The sequence below is a fragment of the Tubulanus polymorphus genome, chromosome 4 (assembly GCF_964204645.1).
Source record: "Tubulanus polymorphus chromosome 4, tnTubPoly1.2, whole genome shotgun sequence".
Classification (NCBI taxonomy): domain Eukaryota; kingdom Metazoa; phylum Nemertea; class Palaeonemertea; order Tubulaniformes; family Tubulanidae; genus Tubulanus; species Tubulanus polymorphus.
Window position 1 is genome coordinate 4,503,369 of NC_134028.1, and position 26,363 is coordinate 4,529,731.

The following is a 26,363-nucleotide window of genomic DNA, read 5'->3' on the forward strand; positions in this document are numbered from 1 at the left end:
CGTGGTCGAAAACAACAAGAAAAACTTCTGGAACGAACGACAAGATTCGTTCAGTTTAGCCGGTCATGGCGTGCGGGATGACGGCCGCAGAAAGGCGTCAGTCGTGGCAGAGAAGGAGTATTACAAAACTATTGTTACAACGCGCAGGAGAATCAGTCACTGTCCGCCTGCCGTTGCATTGGAGGGAGATAAAGTCGTAAAAGTACACGGTACTTCTAGAGCTGATGTGACCGCTTCGTTTTATCAGGGCCCGGAAACCGTGTACGATATCACCAGGACATCGCCGGATATAATACATATACCTTCACCAGATCTTCACCAGAGGTTCGCGGGTTCTTCTCCAGACAGATCACCAGCGGCGCAGTCGTCCAAAAAAGGCGGTACAAAACTGACGAAAGCCGCCTTAAAACCGAAACATCTCGGATTCGGGGGCAAAACCGTAAATAATGATGGTGAAATCTCCTTAGTTAAAAGTCGACGGAAGAGCAGCTCATCGAGTAACGTAGCCATTTTACAACAACTCCGTAATCAATTACGAAACCATGGGCGGAAAGGTTCCCTTTTGTTTTACGAGGACGGTGTCAGCTCGATCGTGAAAGAGGCGCCGGGCGAGTTCAGATTACCGAGTATAGGAAACACTCAGAAACGACTGTCGAACGGAGTTAAAGTCCAGAAGGGAACTGATAGTGAAACCACGGCACTGGAGTCGGACCCTATCGTAGGAATCACGTTACCTCCGATCAATGATGAATCACAAACCGATCCCGATACTGACCGATCTCAGAGGAATGTCAAGTTTGCCGATGGTATGTTCGTCAGTGGTCGACCTACCCTGGAGTTTACCACTAGAAAATCATTACAGAATAGTTTCGAAACTCGAAAATCCTACCACAAACAAATAAAAAAGAGTATGGTACGTTCTAAAGCGAAAGTAGCCCTGCACAGATGGAGGGACAGGCGAACTTTGGGCCAGGATACATTTTACAGTTCAGGATCTGATTACTATTCGTCAGATGATGATAACAATAAATCGACGCTGAGTTTGAAGAAACAGAAGATGCGCCGGTTTGCATCGACTGACGTGCTGCTCGGTGAAAGCGACCAGTTCGATAAATCGAGTTCATCCGAATTCGAAACGACGATCAGAGACGATCAGTTCGTCGAACGTAGAACGAAAAATCGTACGCGAAAGAAACGACTGAAGCAACTCGAGCGCTACCTATCGACGATTTCCGACCCCGACTGTTCGGACACAGAGGAGCAGCTAGCTTTCGCCAGTTTATCACGCCAAGAATTAGAATCGATCAAATCGCGTGTAAAAATGAAACGAGAGCGTCGTCGTGAGGTCGCTAGGGCGCGCTTCAGACAGACGGTACTCGTCATCGTGGCCGTTAATTCGTTTTTGAAATCTATTAAACGCGACGATAATTCAACACGCGAAGAGAACGATAAACAGCCGTCCGAGAAAACTCGTCAGAGAATGACGAAAAAACAAAAGCGGAAAAAAGTTCGATGGAACCCAAAACTGCGGGAGTTCTCAAACAGTCAGTTGTCTTATTCTGAATATCAGCGAAAAACAGTCAAACCTGTTGACATTAAAGAGCGGTTTATATCAGAATTCGGATGGATGTTGGAAAGTCTAAACATCGACCTGACTTCAATCATTGACAAACAGCAAAAGCAACAGCAACAGCAACATCAAGAACAGATACTGGAGGATGACGACACCGAGCCTCCAGAGCAACAACCTGATACAGCCAGTATAGGTGCTGCTGCTTCTACCGCTGGTGGTGCTGGATCTTTACTGATAAAGGCTAATCCTTCAATTGGTCGTTCTAAAACTAAATTCACCCTCCCTGGTGAAAAATACGAGTTCAATCAAGTAGGTAAACCAGTGTCGCCATCGTATAATGAACCTGATGCTGAAACTATTGATAATAGGAATGGCATTCTGATTGACAATGGTTCGAGTCAGAGCGATATCATCACTGATGAAGTGAAAGGTGAAAATCTAACAGTGTCGAGTGTTGTAGAGATCGCAGCAAAGATGGATCACGAAAACAATGATAAACAAATCCGAAAAATTGAGGATATAACATTCCCGAGCGTGAGTTCACAGAGGGAGCGACGCAATAGTGTCCCGTCCGAGGACAAACCGGAATATTTAGTTTATTACGAAAAAGTCGAAGTCAAAAGATCGAAAGTGAAGAAGAAACGATCTGTAAAGAAGTCGAAAAGAAAAGTAGATTCTGGAAGCAGCGGCAGTCCGTGTAGTGGTTCTAGGAGTACCCTCAATGGTAGTGGGAAGTCTAGTATCTCATCATCAGTGACGTCTTTATTGGAGACACCGGGAAGGGAGTCCCCATCATTACAGAGACAATCGGTCACAGACAGCGGGAGCAAAATAACATTGAAAGAGTTTAGAATCCATACGGGTAATCTGCGCCGGACTGGCAGCACTGGTAACATCAACAACCAGGACGAAGAGATAGATTTACGTGATTTAACGAATAATCTAGAATTCGCCGCTAAAGATGTGAAAATACAAATCGTCGAACGAAAACGGCGCAGACAGAGAAAAAAACAGCAACAACGACTGAAAGAAATTCTGGAATACGAGCGAAATCTGAAAGAACGAGAGGCCCGGATGCAGGAGGAATTACTGGCGGCCATGCAGGAATCCGTGGACGAACAAACACCAAACGACGCCTGGAAAATACATCTACGTCCGAGGGACTGTCCCCACATTCCGAGCGGTGTCGCCTGGAATCAGAGGACGGTCCCTACTCCTCCGGAAGTCACCGATGATGACGTATACTCAGATTTACAGTACGTTTCGCGGTTGTTTTTAGAGATGATGGAATGTAAATATATCCGATGGAGTAAACGTCATATAAATGTAATAAATAAACTCAGGCAAATTGAAGATTCTGGTGTTTTACAATTTGTTTAATATAAATCCTGTTGATTGTAAGTAGCCTAGAAAAAGTTTTACTGATAATTTCAACTGATTTATGACAAAAAATTTATGACAAAATTTCACCATTAATTGGGAAGAAATATGAAATAATTCAGAAAGTAGTTCTCTCGTATTAATAGCAATATAACGTACGTATGTTGTATTATAGTAAAATTCCTGATAATAGAAATTCCTGAATATTTCCTGGATAGTCTTAATCTGATTTAACCATAGAATTATTGGATATTGTTGATATGTGATCTTGGAAATAATTTTAGAAGTTTAATTTATTGATTGTGAAATGTATGAAACTTATTCAAAATCTTGATAGAATAAACTGTAAAATGTATATTCGACTAAAATAGCTTGATTTTTTTCGTTTCAACTATTTGATTCTCAACAGCAGCAATATTTTCTACGCACGAAATCAATACGGATTTCAATAACGGTACTTATGGCACTTCTTTGAATCAAACACGTGCTGTTATTTCTCGCAATGTTTATTGTTGTTATGTTGCTGGCGTTTCGAAGTCGCTACTTTATGGCTCAATTATAAGTTTAATGATCGGAATTGAATCCAATGAAACACCCACGTTTCATCACTAGACGCATAAAATGGTGCATTTCCTTTGACTTGAGGTTGTATGGAAACCGTAGGTAGGAATGTATGAGGACGGTTCTTCATTTTGAAAAAAATTGTCAATTCTTCAACCACTAGGACATTTCCAAGCCAAACAAAATTGACCCCAGCATTAATCCTAGGATTCGAAACCAAGAACTCTTGTATGCTACTCACTACGCCACCGAACTCCCGAAACTCGCTAGTTTCGAAGTTTCTCTGCGGTGCCATTACATTTTTGTGCTGGGGTGACCAGTCAGATTTGTCAATTTTTTTCTCTTCGTGGTGATTTGTGTTCATTCTCATCTCTCTCCTTCCTCTCTATCTCCTCCCTCGTCTCTCTCCTTCCTCTCTATCTCCTCCCTCGTCTCTCTCCTTCCTCTCTATCTCCTCCCTCGTCTCTCTCAAGATGAGATAAAATAGCAATTACAATAGAATCGATCGATCAAACTATTTCAATTTAGATTTTCATTTCGAACACGATTGAAGCGCACTGCGTTTATAGTAAACATAATCCTCTTATCACAAAGAAACATTGACGTAAAGCTGTTGTGAGAGGTAAGAAGGGCTTTGAACCGTCTTGAATATTCTATCTTCATCCAGTCTATTTCGCAACAGAACCTGGAGGTATTTTTATATCTTAGGAATTTACTGACATATTTTCTTCTATCGAGAAATTAAAACGAGCTTCATCGTCTCCGCAAAATATGGATATTGAAGACTTTAAACTAAAGATTATATTTTGATCGTTAGACGTTTATTTCCAGATCTTCGTAGGATTTCCGATTATGCATATTTTCCTCACAACAGCGATTATACTGATAACGCTGCCTCCTTATGTCGAAGGTACATATGAGTCGATATTAGATTTTCTTAATTCTCAAATTACATCGCGCATAAGATAATATTCTCAACGCGTTTTTTATTTTCAAATGAAGATTCGTTGTGTTTGGATATTGATAACGCTACGATGTGTAAGGTTTGGGGGGAGGCTGGTGATTGCGTAGTGAATCCAGAATTAATGGCGTGTCGATGTAGCAAAACATGTCAGACGAATTCATTAGAAACTTGTAGCCGAGGTAAGATTCTTTATTTCATTTCATTATCTTCCTTTGTCAGATTTATTTCAAGAAATTTGGCTGCAATTTCCTCACGATTAATCAAACAACTTATGTGTTCATTGTGGCCAGTTTAGACCTAGAGCTAGTTGCTAAAACGCTGGTTGAAGTTAGACCAGTTAATCGAACAACGCTTATGATTTAGGGGTTTCCTCGATTGCACAATGTCTTGATTGTGTGTATTCATTTTATTTCATACGAAAAATAAAAATGAATTCAACCTGAAATACGGTCGATCATTTCAGTGTCGGTTGAGAGTTACGATGGTGATTGTTCGTGTGCCGGGCTACTGATGAAAAAAGGACACAGTTTCTGTGAAGATGTCAACATGGCGGATTTCTGCAAAGACACTTGCCATAAACTTAAAAGTAAGTATAAAAAGTACTTGTAAAAAACTGTTTTTAAAAAGACAATAAGGAGGCAAATATTGACACGAAAGGAAACCCTAAACAAGTAAGTGGAGAAAATTGCATTATTGATGAAACCAAGTGAAAACTGAACTGAAGGACTCGCCTACCTGAAAAAATAGATTCTTATCTTCATTTGTAGCAATTACAGCTGTTTTAACCTTATTTTCTGTGCTCTTTTTAGCTGTAACCTGTCCTCTTGATGGATTGAAGAGTTTCCCATCCGCAAAAACGACCTACAAACATAATCGTTACCTATCGAAAGTGTATTACGAATGTCTGTCCAATGGAAGTAGCAAATTCGACTCAGACGCTCATGCTAAACCGGTAGTTGTATGTGGACCCGATGGGCAATGGGTGAAGGGTTCTAATTGGAGAGACCCATCTTGTTCCCCACTCGGTAATCAGTTCATTTATTTCTAAAATATGCTATAAAAAAACCTGTGAAATCATGATATCGATGATGAAATTCAGTGAAAGCTGGCACTAACTGAATAGAAAGGTAGGTTGTGTTTCCAGTTTGCCGTGACGCCGCCCGGAGGAGTATGAACAGGTTAGGATTTGCCTACCGCTGGACTCATTTCTTCTTCTGTAAATTTCATCTGATGTTTGTAAAATGTCGAATGCATTATCTGTTAAGATGTTCCTAGCAATAAACTACCTTAATGTCTTGTCTTATCTCATCTTACGATACTAAACGGTGGATCCTGTGGCGCCGCCGCATCCTCGTTCCGAGAATCCCGGCCTTTTGGGTTTCTGCTGGGACTCAACAAATAAGGGATGAGACCAAACCAAAGAAATTGCGATCGGAATTAAAGACTCTGAAGTAGTTAACGACGGGAGATTGAACGAGAGACGGTATAAGGGGCCGGTCGACTCGCTCACCGCTATTTCTTTGCCTCAGGTTACAAGGTGAATAAAGTCTATTTGAATTGATCCGCGGTAACCAGTCTCAGTATGTAACCTGAGGTCAGATTGCGGGAGTATTTTCATCGTCACGTTATTAATGACAGCCGCAGTTTACTGAATTACGAGACGCGATAGAATTAAATGCCGTTAGTTGGTTACGCTAGCGCTGTTCCTCAGGTACGTGTTCTCCTCATCCTGCTGCTGGTGTAGAGTGTTTGGTGCAGGTGCAGCTGCAGCTGTCTATGCCGCCGATACAAACTGTGTTTATCATGAATGTAAGTACTCCCTACTACAGTAGTCTGTTCAGCAAACGCTTAGTTTCACTCAGTGTTTGTTGTATTTTGTGGTTTTTGTTGAACATTTCATGTATGTAGGGGTGCCTGCAGCCCAGTAGTACCCAGCCTGTCCAATAGGGTTCCACCAGTGGCAGTGCACTGACTGTCCAGTAGAACTAGTAACTACCCAGCCAACACCAGTGACAGTCACAGTGTGCTGTCCACTGTCACTGACTGTCCAGTTATTAGTACCCGGCCCTGGCCCAGTGCACTGTCCAGTACCCACCCAGTCCAGTGAACACTGCCCAGTTCCCAGTCTGCTTCGAGTATTTAATAGGCCTATAAGATAGTTGTAGGCCTACAAGGGATTCTGCCTCTCTTCTGCTCTCCGATAGGTACTCCTTTGTTGTCTCACACTGGCACCTCCGCTGTCTGATAGCTGCCTGCCTGCTGTCTGATTACTGCCTCTCTGCTGTTTGAATAGTGATACCGTATGATTTTATCTTACAGGGTGCTGTTGAACCTATGCAGGTTGACGCTCCACCCGAGGAAAATGACAACATTGAAGAGATCCCTTACATCGTTGAAAATACAACTTTGGTATGTACCACAGTTACAGGGCGTCATTCTAATGAGGAATTAATTCATTAATCGATATTAGACAAACTGTTAATGCGCGATTTGTTTTTTGATATTGATAGGATTTGGAGAATTATTCGAATAGTTTTCGAGGTCTAGCGAAGTTGAATAGATTGTTGTATGTGGCTGATCATTGTCCGGCGTTGAGAGTGGAATCTCTGAGAATCGCTCTCAGTTATGTACAACAAACATTCAACACTAATATGTATCAACAAATTCATAAGAAATTACAAGAAGCTGTTTCCAGGTTCGTATAATAGTAGTTTCAATCCCTCCGCGTTCTCGACGGATCAGCGACTATCAGTGATAAACCAGGGAATTCTGACTCTGGGATTCTTGAAAAGTCAGCGGATTTAAATTTTTGGTGACTCGTTATTGCTGGTGATGAAGTGGTACGAGGGCCTCTTGAGAAGAAACGGCTCCCTCTATGAATACCTTATGATTTAATCAGGATATTTTATGATTTTCCAAGGAAGTTTTTATGCAAGGGTCAGGGAAAATCGCGGAAATATGAGAGAATTTTGGATTCCCTGATCAGTAAGAACCTGGAGCCAGCACGCCGATTTTCACGGTAATACCGAGAAGGTGTATTGCTGATGACACTAGTTTGAAATGTTTTATTTACAGTTCGTCGATTCTGCCGGACGCTATCGCCGGAGTTGTTCATAATATCCCTGCGTTAGACTCGCAGTGGGTCGAGACGACGGCAAAGAAAGCCAGCGTGAAACTAGAACGATTAGATATCGATTTAAAAAACTACCGAAGTAATTCGATCAAAGAAAGCATTCGGTAAATTAAAACTTTCGACTCGCATTATCTCGGTTATTGAAGGACTCTATACGTTTGAGTGTACAATGTATTATGTGTTTTGTGTGTGTTTGTAGAAGAGGCCACGACGATCTCGGGGATCATTATTTAGAATGCGGTGATTTGAGTAATGCGTTGAAGTGTTATTCGCGAGCGAGGGATTACTGCACCAGCGCTAAACATGTCGTCAATATGTGTCTCAATGTTATTAAAGTAAGTATCAATTTATATCAATTAACTGGAAAAAAATGTATCATTCAAGTGAGATACGAGGCAAACAGAGTCTGCTGTAGTAGATCAGAGGCAAGCTGACTTAATCTCTGACTTAATAATGATTGATTTGTAATACGTTATATTTTAGGTGAGTGTTTATCTACAGAATTGGTCTCATGTTCTCAGTTATGTGAATAAAGCTGAGGCGACCCCTGAAATCACTGAACACCACGCTAAAGACGGGGGTCAAGCCGTTTTAACAAAACTGAAATGTGCTGCTGGTCTCGCTGAATTAGCCGTCAAAAAATATAAATCAGCTGCGAGAAACTTTTTACAAGCGAGTTTCGATCATTGCGATTTCCCTGAAGTAAGTTTGTCTTCTAGTTTCCGATTGGTCGATTCTTTGAGCGAGTTCATGTTTGAGCCAATCATAGCTGGTTTTATATATTTTCAGCTATTATCGGCGAATAATGTCGCGATGTACGGAGGTTTATGCGCGTTAGCTTCTTTTGATCGACAAGAATTACAGAAAAATGTCATTTCCAGCAGGTAAGAGGTGGGATACTCTGTGGGTTAGACGTGGGCGTATGTTCCACATTCGTCAGTTCAGGTCGGTCTTCAATGTTTTAAATCAATCTCGTCGAAATTTGAAGCAAGACATGTGGATCTATCCGGGTTCTGTTCGTTTTAGAATAGCATTAAATTCTAGTGTGGAGAACTGTTGAATGAAATGCGACAGTTTCAATAAATTTATCTGTGAGTTCGTCGTATATACTTTCAGTTCTTTCAAACTATTTCTCGAATTGGAGCCTCAACTCAGAGACATCATGCATAAATTCTACGAGTCAAAATATGCCTCGTGTTTGAAACTTTTGGACGATATAAAGGATAATTTACTGTTGGACATGTATTTAGCTCCTCATGTGAATACGTTATACACTCAAATTAGAAGCAGAGCTCTTTGTCAGGTGAGTAAAATCACTTAGAATTACTGAATTGAGATACGCCAGGATCCAGTTTCACAGTTCTTTGTTATTAACATTTGTCTAAAACCTATCATGATATCTGAGGACTATTGACCTGGATGCCGGTATTGAGTGCCACATGAGAAGATTAAACCCTACCAGTAAATATTGTTTATGATTGCAGTATTTTAGCCCGTATCTTTCGGCCGATATGAGAAAAATGGCGAGCGCTTTCAATACAACAGTTACAGCTTTAGAAGATGAATTAATGCAGTTGATTTTAGACGGACAAATTAACGCTCGTATTGACTCACATAATAAGGTAACTGACGTTTGAAATCAATGTCGATGAGCGGGTATAAAATGTAACCTTGTGACAAATACGGGGCATCTGAAAATCTACCTCACACGATCCTTGGTATTCTTCATTGAGGAGTCATCAGTATTTCTGAAACTGTTGGATCTGATGTTAATGTATGTATAAATGATGATGTTCATTGTAGATTCTATTTGCGAAGGATATCGATCAGAGAAGTTCTACGTTTGAAAGATCTTTCGCGATGGGAAAAGATTATCAAAGACGAACGAAAGTATGTTACAGTTTTTAAATCGTTTAAAGAAATCTTCATCGTCAACTCTATCGACATTAGAAGTCTTCTTCTGTTTGAAACAATATTCGATCAGTTGCTGCGTTGTATTTTGTAGGCTTTGATTTTAAGATCTGCTATGTTACGCAATCAGATTCATGTTAAGGTAAGAACAAAATTTGAAATCGATTTCAATTGGAAGAAATGTTTGTTGACCCGTTTAGGAAAGATGGCTGCTTCCATCAATCCACCTTATGGAATTACTAATTACATTATGATTTTGATATTTTCCAGTGCCCACCGAGAGATGGCGCTCAAGGTAGTGAGATGTCTATTGCACCTGGTAGTGCCGTATCGTCTAGAAACTAAAACTCTGTGCTAACTATCTGACTGACTGCGAGTAATCATACAATTTTGTGATATAAATAAATAATGCTTCTACTAAAAATGCCGTGAAAATTAAACAGGACTCGTTGTATTTACAATCATTCACTGAGAGCTGGAAGAGCAGCTCAAGGAGCAGGAGAGTCGTCTGAACAAGCAAAACATCACAGGAATCCACACAACGAGTTAAAGAGCTACTCGTGTGGAGAACTGTCTGTATAACGCACAGCACTGAAGAAGATTCAAAACTATAACATTTTTATTTTCTTCGTTAAAGTCAATTGACAATTCGGAGATGCATGAAAATGATTTGTACTTATTGTTGTAAGCGCTGTGATTGGTTGTTTTTCCAGATGACGTCATACGCATAACGTAATGCTGTGAGTGAAATCAATAATTGTAATGTACTTCGTCAATCGGTAATGATTGTTTTGTTGCTCCTATATGGTGTTTGATTGATTATCAGTTTGTGAGTTGCTGTAAATGAAACGAGTTTAATCGATTGTAAATTCAATTTATTCTCAGTTTGTAAATAATGAAATAAAAAGTTGAATATCATCATCATCATCACGAATATATTATATATCGTTTTTTCTTTGCCCGGTTTTCGAAGTTCCAGTCACTGAATCCTGTCTGTTGTCATTTCGGTTACCGGTATTGTCAATGAGGAAACGCTTGAGTTCCTGTAACAGATGCGGAGCTGTGGCTTTAAGAGCTTCCGACTGACAGAGCTAGAGTTAGGATTCTGACTGATGTTCTTCTTTGAGGAGCAGCCGACCCAAAAAAAATTTAGCGTTAAAAAATGATGTCTACGTGTAATGAGAGGATGCGTCTTGCTTTGCCGGCCATCTCGTCGAAAAACAGGTCACCACATCGACCAGACAAGCTCGATGGTCTGACGGGTAGGACTGCACTTGGGTAGTGAGAGACCTGGATTCTATTTAATTGATATTGACTGAATTGAATAGGAAACTTAACTTATTTTTGCGAAACACGTGAATTTTATTTCAACCTATAACGTATAATCATCATCGGGATTTGATGAATCAAGTTGTGATGGCTTCGTAAGCGGCGGGTGTCGCGCTGTTGTCGGTGACTGAATCCTCGGACGGCGCCGATTTCAATGATTTGTTTCGCGGGGGAGGATTTTTCAGGAAGACAACAAACACGGAAAGTAGATACAGATAAATTCCGACGGCACGATATAACCATTTGAATGTCATCACGTGCAGTAGATTCCCGCCGACGATTGGTCCAAGCATCAGACCGCTATTGTACGAAGCTGTGTAAAGTCCATAAATGAGTCCGTATTCGGAATTGTGTCGTATGTCCACTAACCAGCAGAGCATCGGGCTCACAACGCAGATTATGATACCGTGTCCAATACGGACGGAAATCTCTGGACCGATTACGTGCCAGATCTGTGTACACATCGGATAGAAACCCATCCCGCACGCAAAACACCACAGTCCGACCATGCAGAATTTCCAGCGCCCGAATCTGACGCCGAAGGCTCCAGTGATCGTTTGCGCCGATATCTGCCATACCATAGCTATAGTAATGACGACTCCGATCTGCCATAGCTGCGCGTCCAGAGCATCTAACATCCAGGCCGGACCAGTAGCTAGAAATACGCCCAGACCGAAGTTCGGAGCGAAGTTTATCGAAAGAACAAGGAATACGTACGGATCGCAAAGTATGGCGAAGAATTTCTTGATACTGGTGCTAGTTTCACTGTGCGTGGGTTTACTGACTTCAGGAGCGGATATTATCATACGTAACAGACCGTCCATAACACACAGACCAGCCAGTAACAAAAACGGAGCTTCGCGACCGAAGAACTGATAAGCGGTAGTTCCGAACGGGTAGCCGAGTACGATACCTGCGATACGAGATAAAAACAGCAGAGAATGTTAAACATGCGTGAAAAAAATGAAGAATTCGTGGCATGTTGGCAAAGGAAGCGACATGTCTATTCTCGAAATTTGCTAAAGGGGCTCGGGGAATTCTCTTTCTCTCTCAAAAAGCTAAACGCGGTCTTCAAACGTGAGGAATGAATTTTGCAGTATATTTCTATGTAAAAGGAATGAGACCGGCTTTCATGATGACCAAAGTTATCAAGGATGATCTATAATTAATGCACGTACGGCCTAGATTTATTTCTAATAATGGTAAGAATAATAATATTGATAATCGATAATGTTCTATTTTCTTATATACATCGTGCAACATCAAAAAAATTTCACTTTTCATAAAATGAGACTTATGCTATCAATCGTTGGTGCAATATCCGACATCATAATTTGATAAAAATCTAAGACGAATCTAGGTCAATTTAAAAGTGTATACAAATTAACATAAGTCTAGCTAGCATCTTCAAGAGTATTTAATGTTTAGAACCCCGTAGAAAGAAAAACCATATTTCAAATACTCACCTAATGAGAGACCTGCGAATGAAAGACTCGTCGCTTTCGAGCGCGATTCGTCGTCAGTAAAAGTTGAAGCAATCAGCGCCAGACCGGAGACTACTGATAAACTAGAACTGATGGCCTGACAGATTCTCGCCAACAACAACAAGGAGAAACTAGGCGCGAAGGCGAATCCCAGTGTGGCGAATGTGTTGAAGAAAAATCCCAATATCATCGGATACCTAGAGAAAATAACGTGTTGGATCAAAATGATTTGAAATGGGGTTCAGAATGAGCTCCGTTTAAGTTATCAGTCCTAACAATGTTCACATAATACAACATTTTTCTAGAAAAGTCAAGTTGACTTCAACAATTTAAAAGCAATGAGACAGATATCTCGATTAATTCTTAATTCACGCACCTGTGCCCGACACGCTCTACGACAAACCCGACGATCAGATTTGACAATATTTCTGTAGCTGGTTTCAATGCTACGATGACGCCTACGTCAGCCGCAACATGGGTGTGAGGATCGTCAACGTGTATCGTGGAGTTCGAGTCATCATCGGTGGTCGTGTTCAGTGCCGTGACGTTATTAGCGAATAGTGCGCCCCCTGGTGTCGTATAGTTGTTGAAATGAGTGCTGTTTAATAGCGCATTTTTACGGCGTATTCCGTACATACGCGTGAGTACAGACGGTAGGATTGGATCGATACTGGTCATTATCATCAAATCAAGCATCATAGCCCCAAACACGACTATAACTACGAGATTCTTTGAGTGACGTAAACGAGACCAGCATCCCGCCCGAGACGGAGTCCTCTTACCGAGAAGGGCTTCGGTTTCTTTGCTTTCGTCAGTCCCTTTATTGTCGGACGACGCCATCGTTCCTAAGTACTGGGAAAAAAAGAGTTATCTGGATGGTTACAACGGGGGTCGGTCAGTGCTCAACACTTAGTTTGTCAATAGCCACACAGTCACATAACCGATATCTGTGGAACTGGGTTCAGGGAAGACGTAGAGTTACGTTAACGAAAAGAAAACCCACAGTATAATGAATAACCGAGAGAGAGAGTGACGTTTAGACTATTCTATCAGCCGTTTAAAAAAACTGATCGTAGTGACGTTAAGACTGATCAATTCTGTGAGCCATTTTCAAAACTGATTTGATGTATAGCAAAGGATAAACGTTAGTTCTCTTCATAATTATGGGTTTTTCTTCGGCTAGTTGCATCATACAGTCACTTGTTTATAGAAACCAATGTTTGGTGATAATAAAAAGTGTTTAGTAGTGTAGTAGTAATTATCGGAGTTGTCTGCTGGCTGATAATACTTATTACCCGTGAATTCTGGATAATTTACCGTCACTTTCCGTTGATTATTTACTTACTTTAGCGGCTAACATCTATAGTTCAGTGCTTCTGCCCGTGTTCGGTCTGGTCGCTGCGGCTTCCTGTAGGGGTCTGTCTGGCCCGTACTTCCCGAAACGCCACTTTTCAAAAGAAGTCTCGAGGCAGTTCAGTGATCGTTCGAGTGGTTCAGCTATGGACTGTAAAACGAATAAACTATGAATCGTTTTAGAGTCCATGGTTCAACTAAGCAACGGATTTCCAGTAATCTCCTTTTATTCCGCGCTGGGATTATTTCACAGTGCAATAGTTTACACAAAGTCCGAAAATCCCAATATTGTTGGTATAGAAACAGAATTAGAAATGAGGAAAGAATTCCATTCTTTTGAAAACTTCAAATCTATATGCAACAAGTGGGTCGTTCTTGTAATTGCATATATTTTATTTCTATGGAAGGACTTGAACTTGAACGCATACGAAGACGGCCGTAGTGTAAAAGCCACCTGAACGATCACTCCATGTTCATCTCGATTGATTAAAGTCTAATCAAATATCTGCAGCAAAGTCAGTTCAGTGTTCGGGGTGAATGTTGAACATTGCAGGCGGATCGAATTTCGTTGATTTCGTAAGTAGAATTCTGGTGAACAAGTGCCAAAGTCACGTCACTGGATCCTAGATACCTTCTCACGTTCGATGTGACATGATATTGATCTTTCATCTTTCTGAAACAATTTTCTAATGATTAGCAAAATGTTTTAAAAAGATACTAATTAAGAGAGAAAAATGCAAACTTCGGAAACTTCATGGTGATGAAACGCTAGGTTTGATCTACAACATTTTACCGTCCGATCAAACTATTTTTCTCTCATTTCTGCGATGAGTTTTTATAAGCTGTTACATCTCCAGGCAATCTTTGTTCGTTCTGATGTTGCGTGCGATCTCTTGGCGTGCTCGCGAGAGACCCCAGACACTCCTCCCCGTCTGAAAACTTATTCATCTACTCATCCTCTCGACACGAGATTTGCCCAATCCATTATCATATAATACAGACATCTCGAAACTGCACGACGTCATTTTATTTCATTTCATGTATACGTTTAAGGCGAACTTTAAAGTCCTAATGGGTATCGGAAGAAGTTATATGAAGTTTAAGTTGATTTTCATATAAAGCACATTAGAAGCAGAATCTAATAAAACTGACAAATTTGATGCAATGTTTTTGATGAAAATTGAGAAAGTCATAAAGTTAGTTTGTGATGTATTCATCTTAGCACCAAGTGAAAATACAAGGAATTCTAACTCGATTGACTGATAGTTGAACGAATCTTGAGTTTCATTTCAAGACCTTGCCAATACCACACTCGTGCGGTTAGTCGATGACGTCATTTATTCGCACTGGGGGACCTTCACCTTTCTGCGGTTTCCGGAAATGTAACAAACTGATAATACGACGATTAATAATTGATAACATGTACGGGCTCCCCCGAACCTGAGTAGCTAATTGCTTTCTCCTCACCTCATCTTCTACACTTTAGCACCCGTAAGCCTACGTGTCAAGCAACCTACGCGGTTGCTTCGTGAATACGGCCCCAGGGTCGTAGCATCAGGAGGTTCATACGGAACCCCCCAAAAATAAAAAAAATAATACATTTAGGAGTTCCGCGTTTTGTTGGGCCTCAAAATATTCTTCATCCAAGCCTTTTACTTGTGAAAAAATCACCTCATTGTCTCTATTTTTTTCAAAGATTTTCTGGACCCCCTCCATTGTCGGCGCCGTGTTTCCAGCACTCACATTGTCCTCCCATAATGAAAAAAGGCAGTTCCACTTTCAAAAACAATCAGTTTCATCAATGCTACATTCATGAACGTATTTGCTACCTCGATGATCTGTTTATCAACGCGACTTTGAAATGATTTCGCTGTTTGGAATCTGTGTTTGAAATCGCTTTGAGAATTATTCGAGGAGGATAAGATGAAAACCTCTTAAAATGCGTCTCTTGTTAAACGGGCAGATGGCGGCTCATCATAGAACGTGTGATACAATCCGCGAATTCACATCGCTCATCATCACTTGAATCATATGAACCGTTCTGAAATACGATCGTGTCGTTCTCCTATCACTTGAAGCGTGCGCGCTTCTTCTGGTGCTTTATTTACTCAGCCACGCTAAACACATCACGTCATTTCTTTTTTCAGCCCGAAGGCTTTGATTATGAGGTATCCGCGAAGACGCATAGCGTCGACCTGGCTATAATGCAGCCTGATTCCCTATTAGCTGATGATCGGTTATTGAAACTCGAGTAGACCGGTACGTTCAATGTCGTGTTTCGCAATCGCCTTGTGAGTCGGCGTATGTGCGGTGATGAAGATGCGCGATCGGTCTAATTAGTAGTAAAGGTCGCTGTCAATAAACCTGAGCGGCGGCAGGTTCTACAAATAAATCAACCCCCGAGAGACTAATACCAAACCAAGCTCCAATAATCATCCGAATCGCATCTCAGTCAGTTATTGATAACTTATCAGTCTTCATTATCGGCGCTGCTGTCAGAGATTTGGGAAGATGGTTGATATCGACGAAAGCTAATAGGTGTCACTACAACTATGGACTTGATTGTAAACAAAATCATTTTCCCTGCACATACCATGGATATGGTAGGAAAGTAACCAGATCATCGAATTGTCTGATGATACATCCGATATGAACTGCTTTCGACCTGGATACCTCGATTTTACCCCCAAAAGACCTTTTTCAAAAATAGATTGTCGTCATTTGATCTCTTGTATTCACCTTGAAATGAATCTATCATCGTTACTGTAAAGAGATTTTCCGTCGATTCTATGCCATGGCTACACGTGTGAGCTTGTACTTCATTTTGATGTGTTTAATTACCAATCAAAGTTGATGAGTTTCGTTAGCAATCAAAATAATTTCATTGATTGTCAACGAGTTAATCGGATTATTCAGTTTATTAACTCATTGGTTATATTGGCCACTAAGTGCAAGGGTATTTTAAATGAAGTGGTCAATGGTCAATATGGCCATGGAGTCTAAATTGAGTCTAAATTGAGTCGTTTTAGCATCCATGATATGACGTATGATCCCGACATCAATACCACCATAGACTCTTTAAAATAAAAGTTTTATAATTTCACAGTCCATGGTTTCACATGTCGGGCAAGATTTACTTGTTTAAATATAATCATTTTCATCTGTGACTAAATTCTGTTTATGACGAGGCGAGGTAGTTGTAATCAAAAGGTGTCACGCGATATCTAGGGAGAATATACAGTGACTTATTCGATATTCGGGCGTCTGTAATTAACACAATGCCGCATGTGACACCTAAAGAAAAATACCAAATAACGATTTATTCAACGTCCATTACAGTATATGCCACAAGCGATAAGTAAGTAAATAAGTAAATCTCATAAATAGTTGATATTTTGCACGCAGAAGTAGAGTGGGTTTGGTGCAGGCAATAAAATAACGGACACAATGCTGGCCAAAAAAAAAATAATAAAAATCAAAACGTCGTAATCCAACTGGTAGGATTTGCTATCAAGGTTACTGTCGAATTTCAGTTGGATTTTTACTGTACCGTCGCGTGGTGTTAATTCTTATACCAATCATAATAACTGACTCCATTATAGCCTATCATTTCTTCAGAAATATAGTAAGGCTCAGTTTCAACCGTGTAGCATAATCACCATGAATCGTTATACCTATTACCACTAGACGCACCTGTCACGTGATACACTGTCTCTCATAATCCTATATTAGCGGATCTTCCGGCGCCGGCGACAGGAGGCTTGTCGCATGAACCGGAGCCGCGCGGCACCACCAGATCACCGTGTCACTGATAGCTGGCTGATAGTTCGAATATATATGTTAATAAAGTAGAAGTAACAATATTGTTGCAGCAGCAGCAGTAGCAGCAGCAGCAGCGACGGCGGCTGGTTACTTACGAGTCAAATAACGATAATTTCGTTTAATACGAATCATATCTTATCGATAAAGAGAGAGAGAGGGGGGATCGAGAGAGGGAGGGAGAAGTTCAAGAGACATTTGACTGAGTGGCGTCAGTCAGTGTAAATGTCTCACCGAGACTCGCGCGCTGTATCATCATCGTACTGTTAACCTGTAAGTATGGATGCGTTATTTCCGTGTAATGTCAGTTATACGGTTATCGAAGGTTCGGCCTCGCCACCGATTAAAAATTCGAACGATTGTCGATTATTTTCGGTAGATGAATCTGAAACCCGTGATGTTCCCGAATTGCCGATTCCGTTAAAAGTCATTCCAACTCTTCTATACGCCATTATATTCGTCGTCGGAATTACCGGAAATGGACTAGTGATTTTTGTCGTGTGTCGTAATTCGGTATTGAGAAATTCGACGAATTTTTTTCTCGCTAATCTAAGCATGGCTGACTTGTTAGTGCTGTGTATCAACATGCCATCTTCACTCATGGATATTTACACGAAGGAAGTTTGGTATCTCGGCCGCTTCATGTGTGAGTATAAATACATCAACCGGGGTTTTTTTCTAATAAGAAAAAGAACTTTATTATCCTTTATCCTTTGAAATGTCATTGTTTGAAAGTTGTATAAGTTTTGAATTTACAACTCGCAGTATAATCCGACTTACTTGGTATCGGTCAACTCATGGTTGACCACTCACACAACTCGCGTGAACGTTACTAAAGCAGGTTTGGAAGAACATCCTTGTTCCCCATGGTTGTCAACTCGGTATCCGATCAGGCCGTAAAATGATGGAATGAGAGCAATATCCAAAGTTTGTTAGATTTTTGTTGAAAAATATATGAAAATCTCGATACAACTCATCGACAAAATTACAATTCCAGGTTGTTTTTTCCCTTAAACGAACATCGAAGCACCCACAAGCAATTTCAGTCCAATCTAAAGTCAAATTTTGCGGATAATTTTGATTAGTGTTGAAATGATATTTTAGAATTGCCTGCAGGATTTGTTTGATACGTCTCGTAATGCAATAACCGATAATTCAATAACGCGCGCGCAGGAACAGCTTGAAGTTGCGTGGTTTAGTTGTTATTTTGTATCAATGCCACTGGCCACACGGATTGCCTGTCCGATAAGAAATACCCGATGTCTCGTCACGGATAAATCAATCTTCGCGGCAATAGCGCCGCCATCTGATGTCTTTTTTCTAAGATGTTCGTGTCTTTGCCGTCGGACGATGGCGAATAATCGAATTTACCCGGCGACGAGATGATGACGTGACTTGGCGAGATTTTACGAGAATTCTACCGCAAACACTTTACGTTTCAAATCAATTATAAAGATTGAACACAGGAGTTCTCTTCTTTTAAACGCCGTGTTATTTGAAGTATTTAAGAGGATGTGCACTGTGAATTCGACGCTGAATAAGCAAACTTCGTGACTGCCTGAATAAACTCTTCAGAAAGTGAAGAGGCAGAGTGTTGATGAAGTCTTTTGAGGCGTGTAAATATAACACAACTTATTAATTAATCGAAGTGAAATTAGATGGTTCTCGTATAATCCCATGCGAGCGCTTTAATACCGAATTATAAGTCGTCGTATTTGGGGCGATCATCGTGTTGACGATTTATCCATGAATCTAATTAGAAATGCGCAATTTGGGGCTGAAAATAGGTCTATGTGGTGATTCGTTGAAATTTACCAAATTGCTGCAAATACAAATTGAGACTCGAAAATAGTGGCAACTTAAGTTGTCATGACCTATCGGATGATGACTTGACCGATTTTGGCTATATTTAAAGGATATATGAACATAACATCATTCGAGCAATGATAACGTCTTCTGTGCAAACAAAATATCCCCAATGAATCTCTGTACATCCGAGCACTGCGTCCAGCCTCCATCCTGGCGCCATAACGATATAAGAATGAAAAATAACTCATAACTGGTGAGCTGCGGTTTCTGTGAAGCAAGCAAGAACATGTACCCGATAAAACCACTAGTTCAAACAAGAAGCGAGCGGAGAAGGAGAGTTTTAATTTCGCTGTAAGATTTCCCTGTGCTGTCACTAGTCTACAGATAACTTTGCGTATCTTTGCGATGTGTCTTGGAAGCGATTTTTATCAGAATCTGCTATTATTGCTTTCTGAGACGATGAGCCAATATGTGTAACACGTGACCTGTTTCTTCTTCTGGCAAAAGACGAAGTGATTTTTCGACCAAGCGGCACAAGACCAGACGAACTCGACCTGACGGACACAACCTGACGGACACCTGTAGCTATGTTACAAGGTCTCGGGCGGTTTATTGATTTCATATATCTACTTGAACACGTGGTTGAATTCGATTCAATTTTGATTGAATCTGCACCGGGTTTAGGCCATAAAACCGGTCTCAGAGTGTTTGATTAACCTATTCTAACTCAAAGTTACATTCAACCGGAGAACTGTAGAACTGGGTCCAGAACTGTAGAACTGAGTCCAAAACCGTGGAACTGAGTCCAAAACTGTGGAACTGGGCCCAGAACTGTAGAACTGAGTCCAGAACTGTAGAACTGAGTCCAAAACTGTGGAACTGAGTCCAAAAGCTGTGGACCTGAGTCCAGAAGTGTGGAACGGAGTCCTGATTATGAAATACCTCATAAAACGATCGCTCTACTAAACTAATCGACCATTAATCAACAATATACAAGAATATATTACGAATTTTCTTCTTTGCGAACATAAATCCCGATAATGACTTGTTCGTGTTTTCCGTGGACATTCTCCCCGCAGAAAAAAATACATATATGTAATTAATACACACAGGATTTGAGCGTCTGTAACAAACACCTGATTGATTGAAATATACGGCCGTGCAGTGAGGCATGTTATGGTCACGCATTGAGGCATGCTCCGCTAACAAAAACACTTATATTTACACGAGCGAAACTGTTTGATTTGAGAGACTGTAATTGATTACATCCCAAATATGATAAGGACATTTCGGATAATTGGAGAGTAATATTTTGTGTATCTTAGCTACTTCTATAGACCGAATATTAACCAAATCTTCAATTCCTTCAAATGTTGGTGGAAGGCAAAATAGTCATTTGTTTAGAGGCAGATAAATTCTCCGTATCGAATTTCATCTGCTTCCGTCGGTATTTAAATCATCGACTTCCTATTCCATTTCTAGAATAGCAGGGAAGTGCATTGACAATAATCATTAATCTTGATAGAGAACTGAGCATTGTAATTACCATATAGCTGCCATCGACGAAGAGTGATTTTCATCCCCCGGAGATGTATCCTGCCACCCCTCTCAATATCCCCCTTCCCGAGAACGCGACACGTTACGCTGAATTCCCCTGAATATAGAACGCCCTATCATTTGAAACTCCCACAGGGAATGGGTCATGGTGAAACTCGATTTTCGGATCTGCACATTCTATCTCTAATTCTCTCTACCGTCGGTTCATTTCCGGTTTCCGCTTAACATCCTTATTCACCTCCCTTATGCACGTATACACGCATGCGCACAGGTGTTCATTAAATACTCAAACTACTCATGCTTTAACTCATCCTGTTCTTCCCAACCCAACTAACCACCTCTCGCCAATGTGTTCGCTATCGTCTTTATATTTTTCGCAAGTTGTTGATCATCTAGGATTCACGGGGTCGAATCGTTTTGGTTGCGGATTTTTCGCTAGCCTTTCCTTTAAGTTGGCAAAAAGGAAACCAAAAACCTGTCCAAGGTGGTACTCAGTGTGTCGAGGGATGACGAAAGAAAATATGAAATAATAATAAAATGAATATCACAATAATAGTTCATCGTCGTCGGTGCGTCCGAACTATTGCGATGAAACGATTTTTTCTTACCAAATTCGAATATCGTAACTTATATACCTATATGTAAAACTACCTTAATTGTTCATATGTTAGTAGGTGTGTGCGGCCCCACCCCACAACATTATCTATATCGAAGATCACAAGATCTGTAGCATCGTCGTGGCGTATATATGAATCTTAGATCAAGGTTTCACGTCAGCTTAAAATCACCAGTTGATACAATTAAAGGTTAATGCTTCCCCGGTGTATATGAATGGCACGATCAGAAACTGATGATTAGACAAGAGAATGCGTAACGAGTATTGATGAACTGAATGTATGAGAGCTGATGAAATATCTAATTACACATCACTAGTAACGATTCGCGTGTAGTAAAGCTGGCGCGTCCTTAGTAGGTCTACTTTCCACATAATTATATATATTAGTTTATTATATCAAAAAATATAAATTTTTTTTATGATATGACACAATTTCATGATAATGTATGGCGGGTAGATAATTCAAGTATATAAATGCATTGAATAAATAATAACTCAAGTATATAAATACATTGAATACATAATATATACCAAAGGCGATTGAAAGCCTTTCCACATAGATTTATGACATAAATGGCATATATCTATGTGGTCACACTGTACATAGTTGGATTACCCATTTAATAGTTGATGCCGAATATTAAAGGCTTTCCTAAGAAAAGTGGAAAGATTATATAATTTACTACTGCTGGAAATTAGGTGGATGAATTTTTCTTTGTTCGGATTTGTCCAGTAAGATCTCGATATATAACTTAGTCTTAAACCATAGTATGCAGGACATATTAAAGCAAAATGGTACTCGTCCTCGATTTCATTCAGATTACAACATTTGCAAATACGACTATTATAAGGTATCTTAGGTCTGGCCCAGCGTCCAGTTTCGACTAGCAGATCATGACTAGAACATCTAAACCTTGCAATCCTTGTGCGTACCTCCTTAGGTAAATCTAAATATGATTCATAGATTACTCCCTTCTTGAATTCACGAAAGTATTTGGCTTTAGATGAGTTTTGTAAAAAAGTATGCCATTGCTGTTCGAACTGATCAAGCATTCTAACCTCGATTGAGTGCAGGAACCACTTTTCGTTGTCAACTTGCTGGTCTAACCAGAATTGGCCATATCCTAGGCCATTCAATAGATCTCTAACCAAAGAAGCCCAATTAATTACACGGTGATCACGTATGATATCATCTAACATTTGATTGTACATCAGCTTAGTTAGTTTCTCGGGTTTAGTTTTAAGTATATTAAGCCAGTATTTCACAATTAACATTCTTTTTCAGATAAGTTTTTAACTCCCAGGAGGTATTTATAAAATTTGAGAGGGATTCTCTCTAGTTTTCTATGTTCTTCGAAACCCCATATTTGGCAGCCATAAGTTAAGACAGGTACCACGAGGCTGTTAAAAAATTTAATGGCTAGCCTTTAATGGCATAATACGTATGAGTTTCAAATATCTCCGATTGTGACAGCGTGCTGATTAGCGCTGGTTTTATAAATCGATAACCGTGATCTATCACTAAATGCCAATTAAAATGGAAGATCCGTATTGGGCTGTCTCTAATGCATGAAATCAATGTAAAATGTCTATGATTTTAGATTATCATTATTAGCAATCATATTTATCCTTCTATGAAAGAGTAAATGCGCCTTGAGAGAAACGATAATCGATCAACAGATAAGAACCAGTTATGATTGAGTCAGTTCGATGAAACATCCTTCAAGAATAACAATGCTCATAATAACCAGCCCTTAGTTTAATCCAGTCGGGAATAGATAATGGGATTTTTTTGTAGTTCATGATGAGACCATAGAACTCAAGCGAAGTGATGAGACTAACTTATTACTCGCATGCCACACTCTCTCAGATCTCGACCGTCATGTGCTGCCCCTTTGTAAACCATTAGCGGCGAATGTGTAAACTAACTTGATACGATGGACGAAGTGGCCGCTGAATATGGAGACTGGTCATGACGCGACGGGGTATAGTTTGGTCTAGAACCAAGATGAGCTTAGGCGTTGGTCTAGTAAATCCAAGCGTTAATACTGAGTTTTCAATAAACTAGCAAAGTTGCCAATTTTAGAGCGGTCATGACTATATCCTATCTGTTGAGCAAAGGTTCCAGCTAATATTTACCCAAGTAAAGAGACGTTAAATGAGATAAGAATAAATCTGACGTCGCTAAAATGTTTTCGTTCGGCGCGTCACGGTTGCTGAAAGTGTAATAACGTTTTTCTTTCGTAAAAATTGGCTTTTTCCTGGGTCGCGAAGATAAGAGATGTAATTTTGGATCGTGAGACCATCATCCACTTTTAAAGCCATTATGCTTATATGTATACGTAGCATAGATACCTGCTGTAAATGCTTTTGGCTGTAAAAGCACGGAATCGTAATGGCTAGCTGTGATATGACATGTCTAGACAGGTGATTGTGAAGGAAAACCGTTATATTTATGTACGACGATTCATCGCCTCGATCGAACCGAATTCATTGCGTCTCATGCTTCAAATCACTTACTTACACAAAATTATAGATATTATTGGTGACGAAACATCGTCAACTTTCCATCGATTATTCGCATATTCCATACATTTGAGGGGTTCGCATTTTGAGGTGCCTTTTTCAAAAAATTTTCAGGTACGAAACCTTCAGAAATGAGCAGAGTTTCAGTTAGGACAAATTACCGATTGCTTAGATTTAACATTTCGCTATTTTGGTTTTTTAATTGCCTGTGAAAGCCCTTTGCTTATCCCACGCGCGAAAATGTCCCTTTTTGGCTTGATTGGGATCCGCCCTTGCGAACTCGATCCATCCTGGTTACCTGCATGCATTCAATCTATAGTGATTATGATGCAGGTATCTGTGATGAAAAAAATCACAGGTAAGAGTGTACATGAAAATAATTTTGAGATGATGAATTTGATATACTTCTGTCGATTCTGGAAGTATAAGTAATTTAGTGCTCAATACATCTGCACCAGAGATAGCCAACACTGTTAATACCTTAGCGATCAGATAACAATATGAAGTGTGGAAGTCGGTATCACTATCTTATCAATTATAGATGCGTAAAATGTGTTAGCTCTCATAGAATCCTATTTTCTCCTTGAGATAGTCTTATCTGTCCAGATATCAGCGATCCAATTCTTATATTTGTCCCTTTTTCAGATCGCGAAAACGAAACGTCGGTATTTTTTTTTGGAACGAGTCGAAATTTACCTCGATATACCGCTTACATCGTAATTCACCGATTTGAGCGGTATATCGGGAGTTAACAGCCTATATCAGGCCTAATTTTGTATCAAAAATCATGCCCATACTCGAATATATTTCTGCCTATGTTTCCTTTTTTGGACTAGAGAATTGTGCAACGCCCAAGGAAGTAAAAATCCACCCCGTCCTTTTTTCGGGGCCATACACGTAGTTCATTGTTGAATCAGTTTATTTTCAAATAATCAACTATCACCCGTAAACTCAAATTTCAAATCAAATCAGTCAAATCAAACCCTCTCATATCCGTGGAACCGGTAGTCAAGTCAGACCCTCGCAACTTGTTTAACTGGGGCCCACATAAATAATAATCCGTTTTATATCTATTTTCAGGTAAATTTCTGCCGTATCTAGAATGCAGTGTTGTGAACGCATCAATCCAGACTATCATAGCCATCAGCCTCGACCGTTTCTACGCTATTTGTAAACCCCTGAAAGCGCATTGCACGTCTACATTCCGACGTACGCTGAAAATACTATCCGTCATTTGGGTCGTGTCGCAGTTATTAGCCGTGCCGTTCTTCTTTATCGCCGATTATAAGAATTCCACATTCGTCGATGGGACGCCTATAAAGGTGTGTCGTCTGTACATGAAGACGGTCTCTCCGCGTTTTTACGCCGTGTCGTTAGTCGTCATATCGTACGTCATGCCGTTAATAGTACTGGTTATCGTGTACGGGATCATCAGTCGGAACTTGGTGTCGCAAAGTTCGGAAAACCCGCAGACGTTCGTGTCAGCGACAACGTTACGAGCTCGTAAGCAGGTCATCATGATGCTTATCGCTATCATTGTACTATTCTTTCTTTGCCATTTACCGTATCGTGTATTATCGTTATTTCTGATATTCGATAAAGGAGCGCTGTTTCGGCTGGAGTTTATCGGGTATCACGCTACTTTGTATCTCGTCAGATTGTTGTTCTATTTTCACAGCGCTGTTAACCCGATCGTCTACAATATCATGTCCACGAACTTCCGCGAAGCGTTCTCTAAAGCGTTAGGATTGTCGTGTCGGAAGAGCCGCGTCGATGGACACAACGTCACCAGTTGGGGCTCGCAAACCAATAGTCATCGTTACGACAGTCTGAAACTTGAAGGGATCAAATCCTCTTCCTACAAATCTAAATATCCGCTAAGACAGATTTTGAAATCGAACCGCACGATTACGATTGATAGTTATAATAGCGAAACATCGCTGAAAAATGAAACAATGGATGAACTGCAGCCGTTGGCTCCCGAGGTGATTACAACGTCATCTATATGAATATTAATCAATTTCGGGGATTCCCCACGAGTAGACCGCCAATATACTCATTTGGTTAGTAAATAGGATGGAACCGCCAATTCGGTGAAAATAGGTTACGCAAACGTTTTATAGAAAATTCAAGAAAGGTTTTGTTTGCTTCAATTGATATCATTTTCATTGAAATACTTCTCTCTAAACGCTGGTTTTGGAGATTTAGTTGAAGTAAAGATATAAATTCGTTGTTGTATTGATCGCATGCATGTACCTCGATGTTTGCTATCATTGGCAATAAAATTCATCTTCTAAAATGTTTCATGTGATCTTATCTTCGATCAGATGATTTATTGTAAAATCGAC

The 26,363-nt window shown here is 40.2% G+C and overlaps 3 protein-coding genes across 4 annotated transcripts; 2 read left to right on the plus strand and 1 right to left on the minus strand.

The window, feature by feature from the left end:
• Positions 1 to 6,088: 6,088 nt before the first annotated feature.
• LOC141903143 (COP9 signalosome complex subunit 1-like) lies at positions 6,089 to 10,396 on the plus strand. Of its 2 annotated transcripts, none has more exons than XM_074791124.1 (12): positions 6,089 to 6,189; positions 6,798 to 6,887; positions 6,989 to 7,173; positions 7,554 to 7,715; positions 7,811 to 7,946; positions 8,095 to 8,313; positions 8,401 to 8,495; positions 8,728 to 8,914; positions 9,096 to 9,233; positions 9,415 to 9,501; positions 9,617 to 9,664; positions 9,793 to 10,396. In XM_074791124.1, exons 1-12 carry the CDS (start codon positions 6,154 to 6,156, stop codon positions 9,865 to 9,867), a joined length of 1,458 nt encoding a protein of 485 aa, XP_074647225.1. In that variant the 5' UTR covers positions 6,089 to 6,153; the 3' UTR covers positions 9,868 to 10,396. The 2 variants fall into 2 exon arrangements, with proteins under 2 accessions (XP_074647225.1, XP_074647226.1); XM_074791125.1 differs by having other exon boundaries at positions 6,095 to 6,287.
• A 475-nt stretch (positions 10,397 to 10,871) lies between these two features.
• LOC141903917 (synaptic vesicular amine transporter-like) lies at positions 10,872 to 13,759 on the minus strand. Its single transcript, XM_074792298.1, has 4 exons — positions 13,681 to 13,759; positions 12,712 to 13,187; positions 12,318 to 12,532; positions 10,872 to 11,764 (listed from the first exon to the last, which is right to left on the minus strand). Exons 1-4 carry the CDS (start codon positions 13,693 to 13,695, stop codon positions 10,929 to 10,931), a joined length of 1,542 nt encoding a protein of 513 aa, XP_074648399.1. The 5' UTR covers positions 13,696 to 13,759; the 3' UTR covers positions 10,872 to 10,928.
• A 4,367-nt stretch (positions 13,760 to 18,126) lies between these two features.
• Positions 18,127 to 26,112, plus strand: LOC141903877 (thyrotropin-releasing hormone receptor-like). Its single transcript, XM_074792235.1, has 2 exons — positions 18,127 to 18,153; positions 25,096 to 26,112. The coding sequence occupies exons 1-2, from the start codon at positions 18,150 to 18,152 to the stop codon at positions 26,022 to 26,024; spliced, it is 933 nt and encodes a 310-aa protein (XP_074648336.1). The 5' UTR covers positions 18,127 to 18,149; the 3' UTR covers positions 26,025 to 26,112.
• The last annotated feature ends 251 nt before the right edge of the window (positions 26,113 to 26,363 follow it).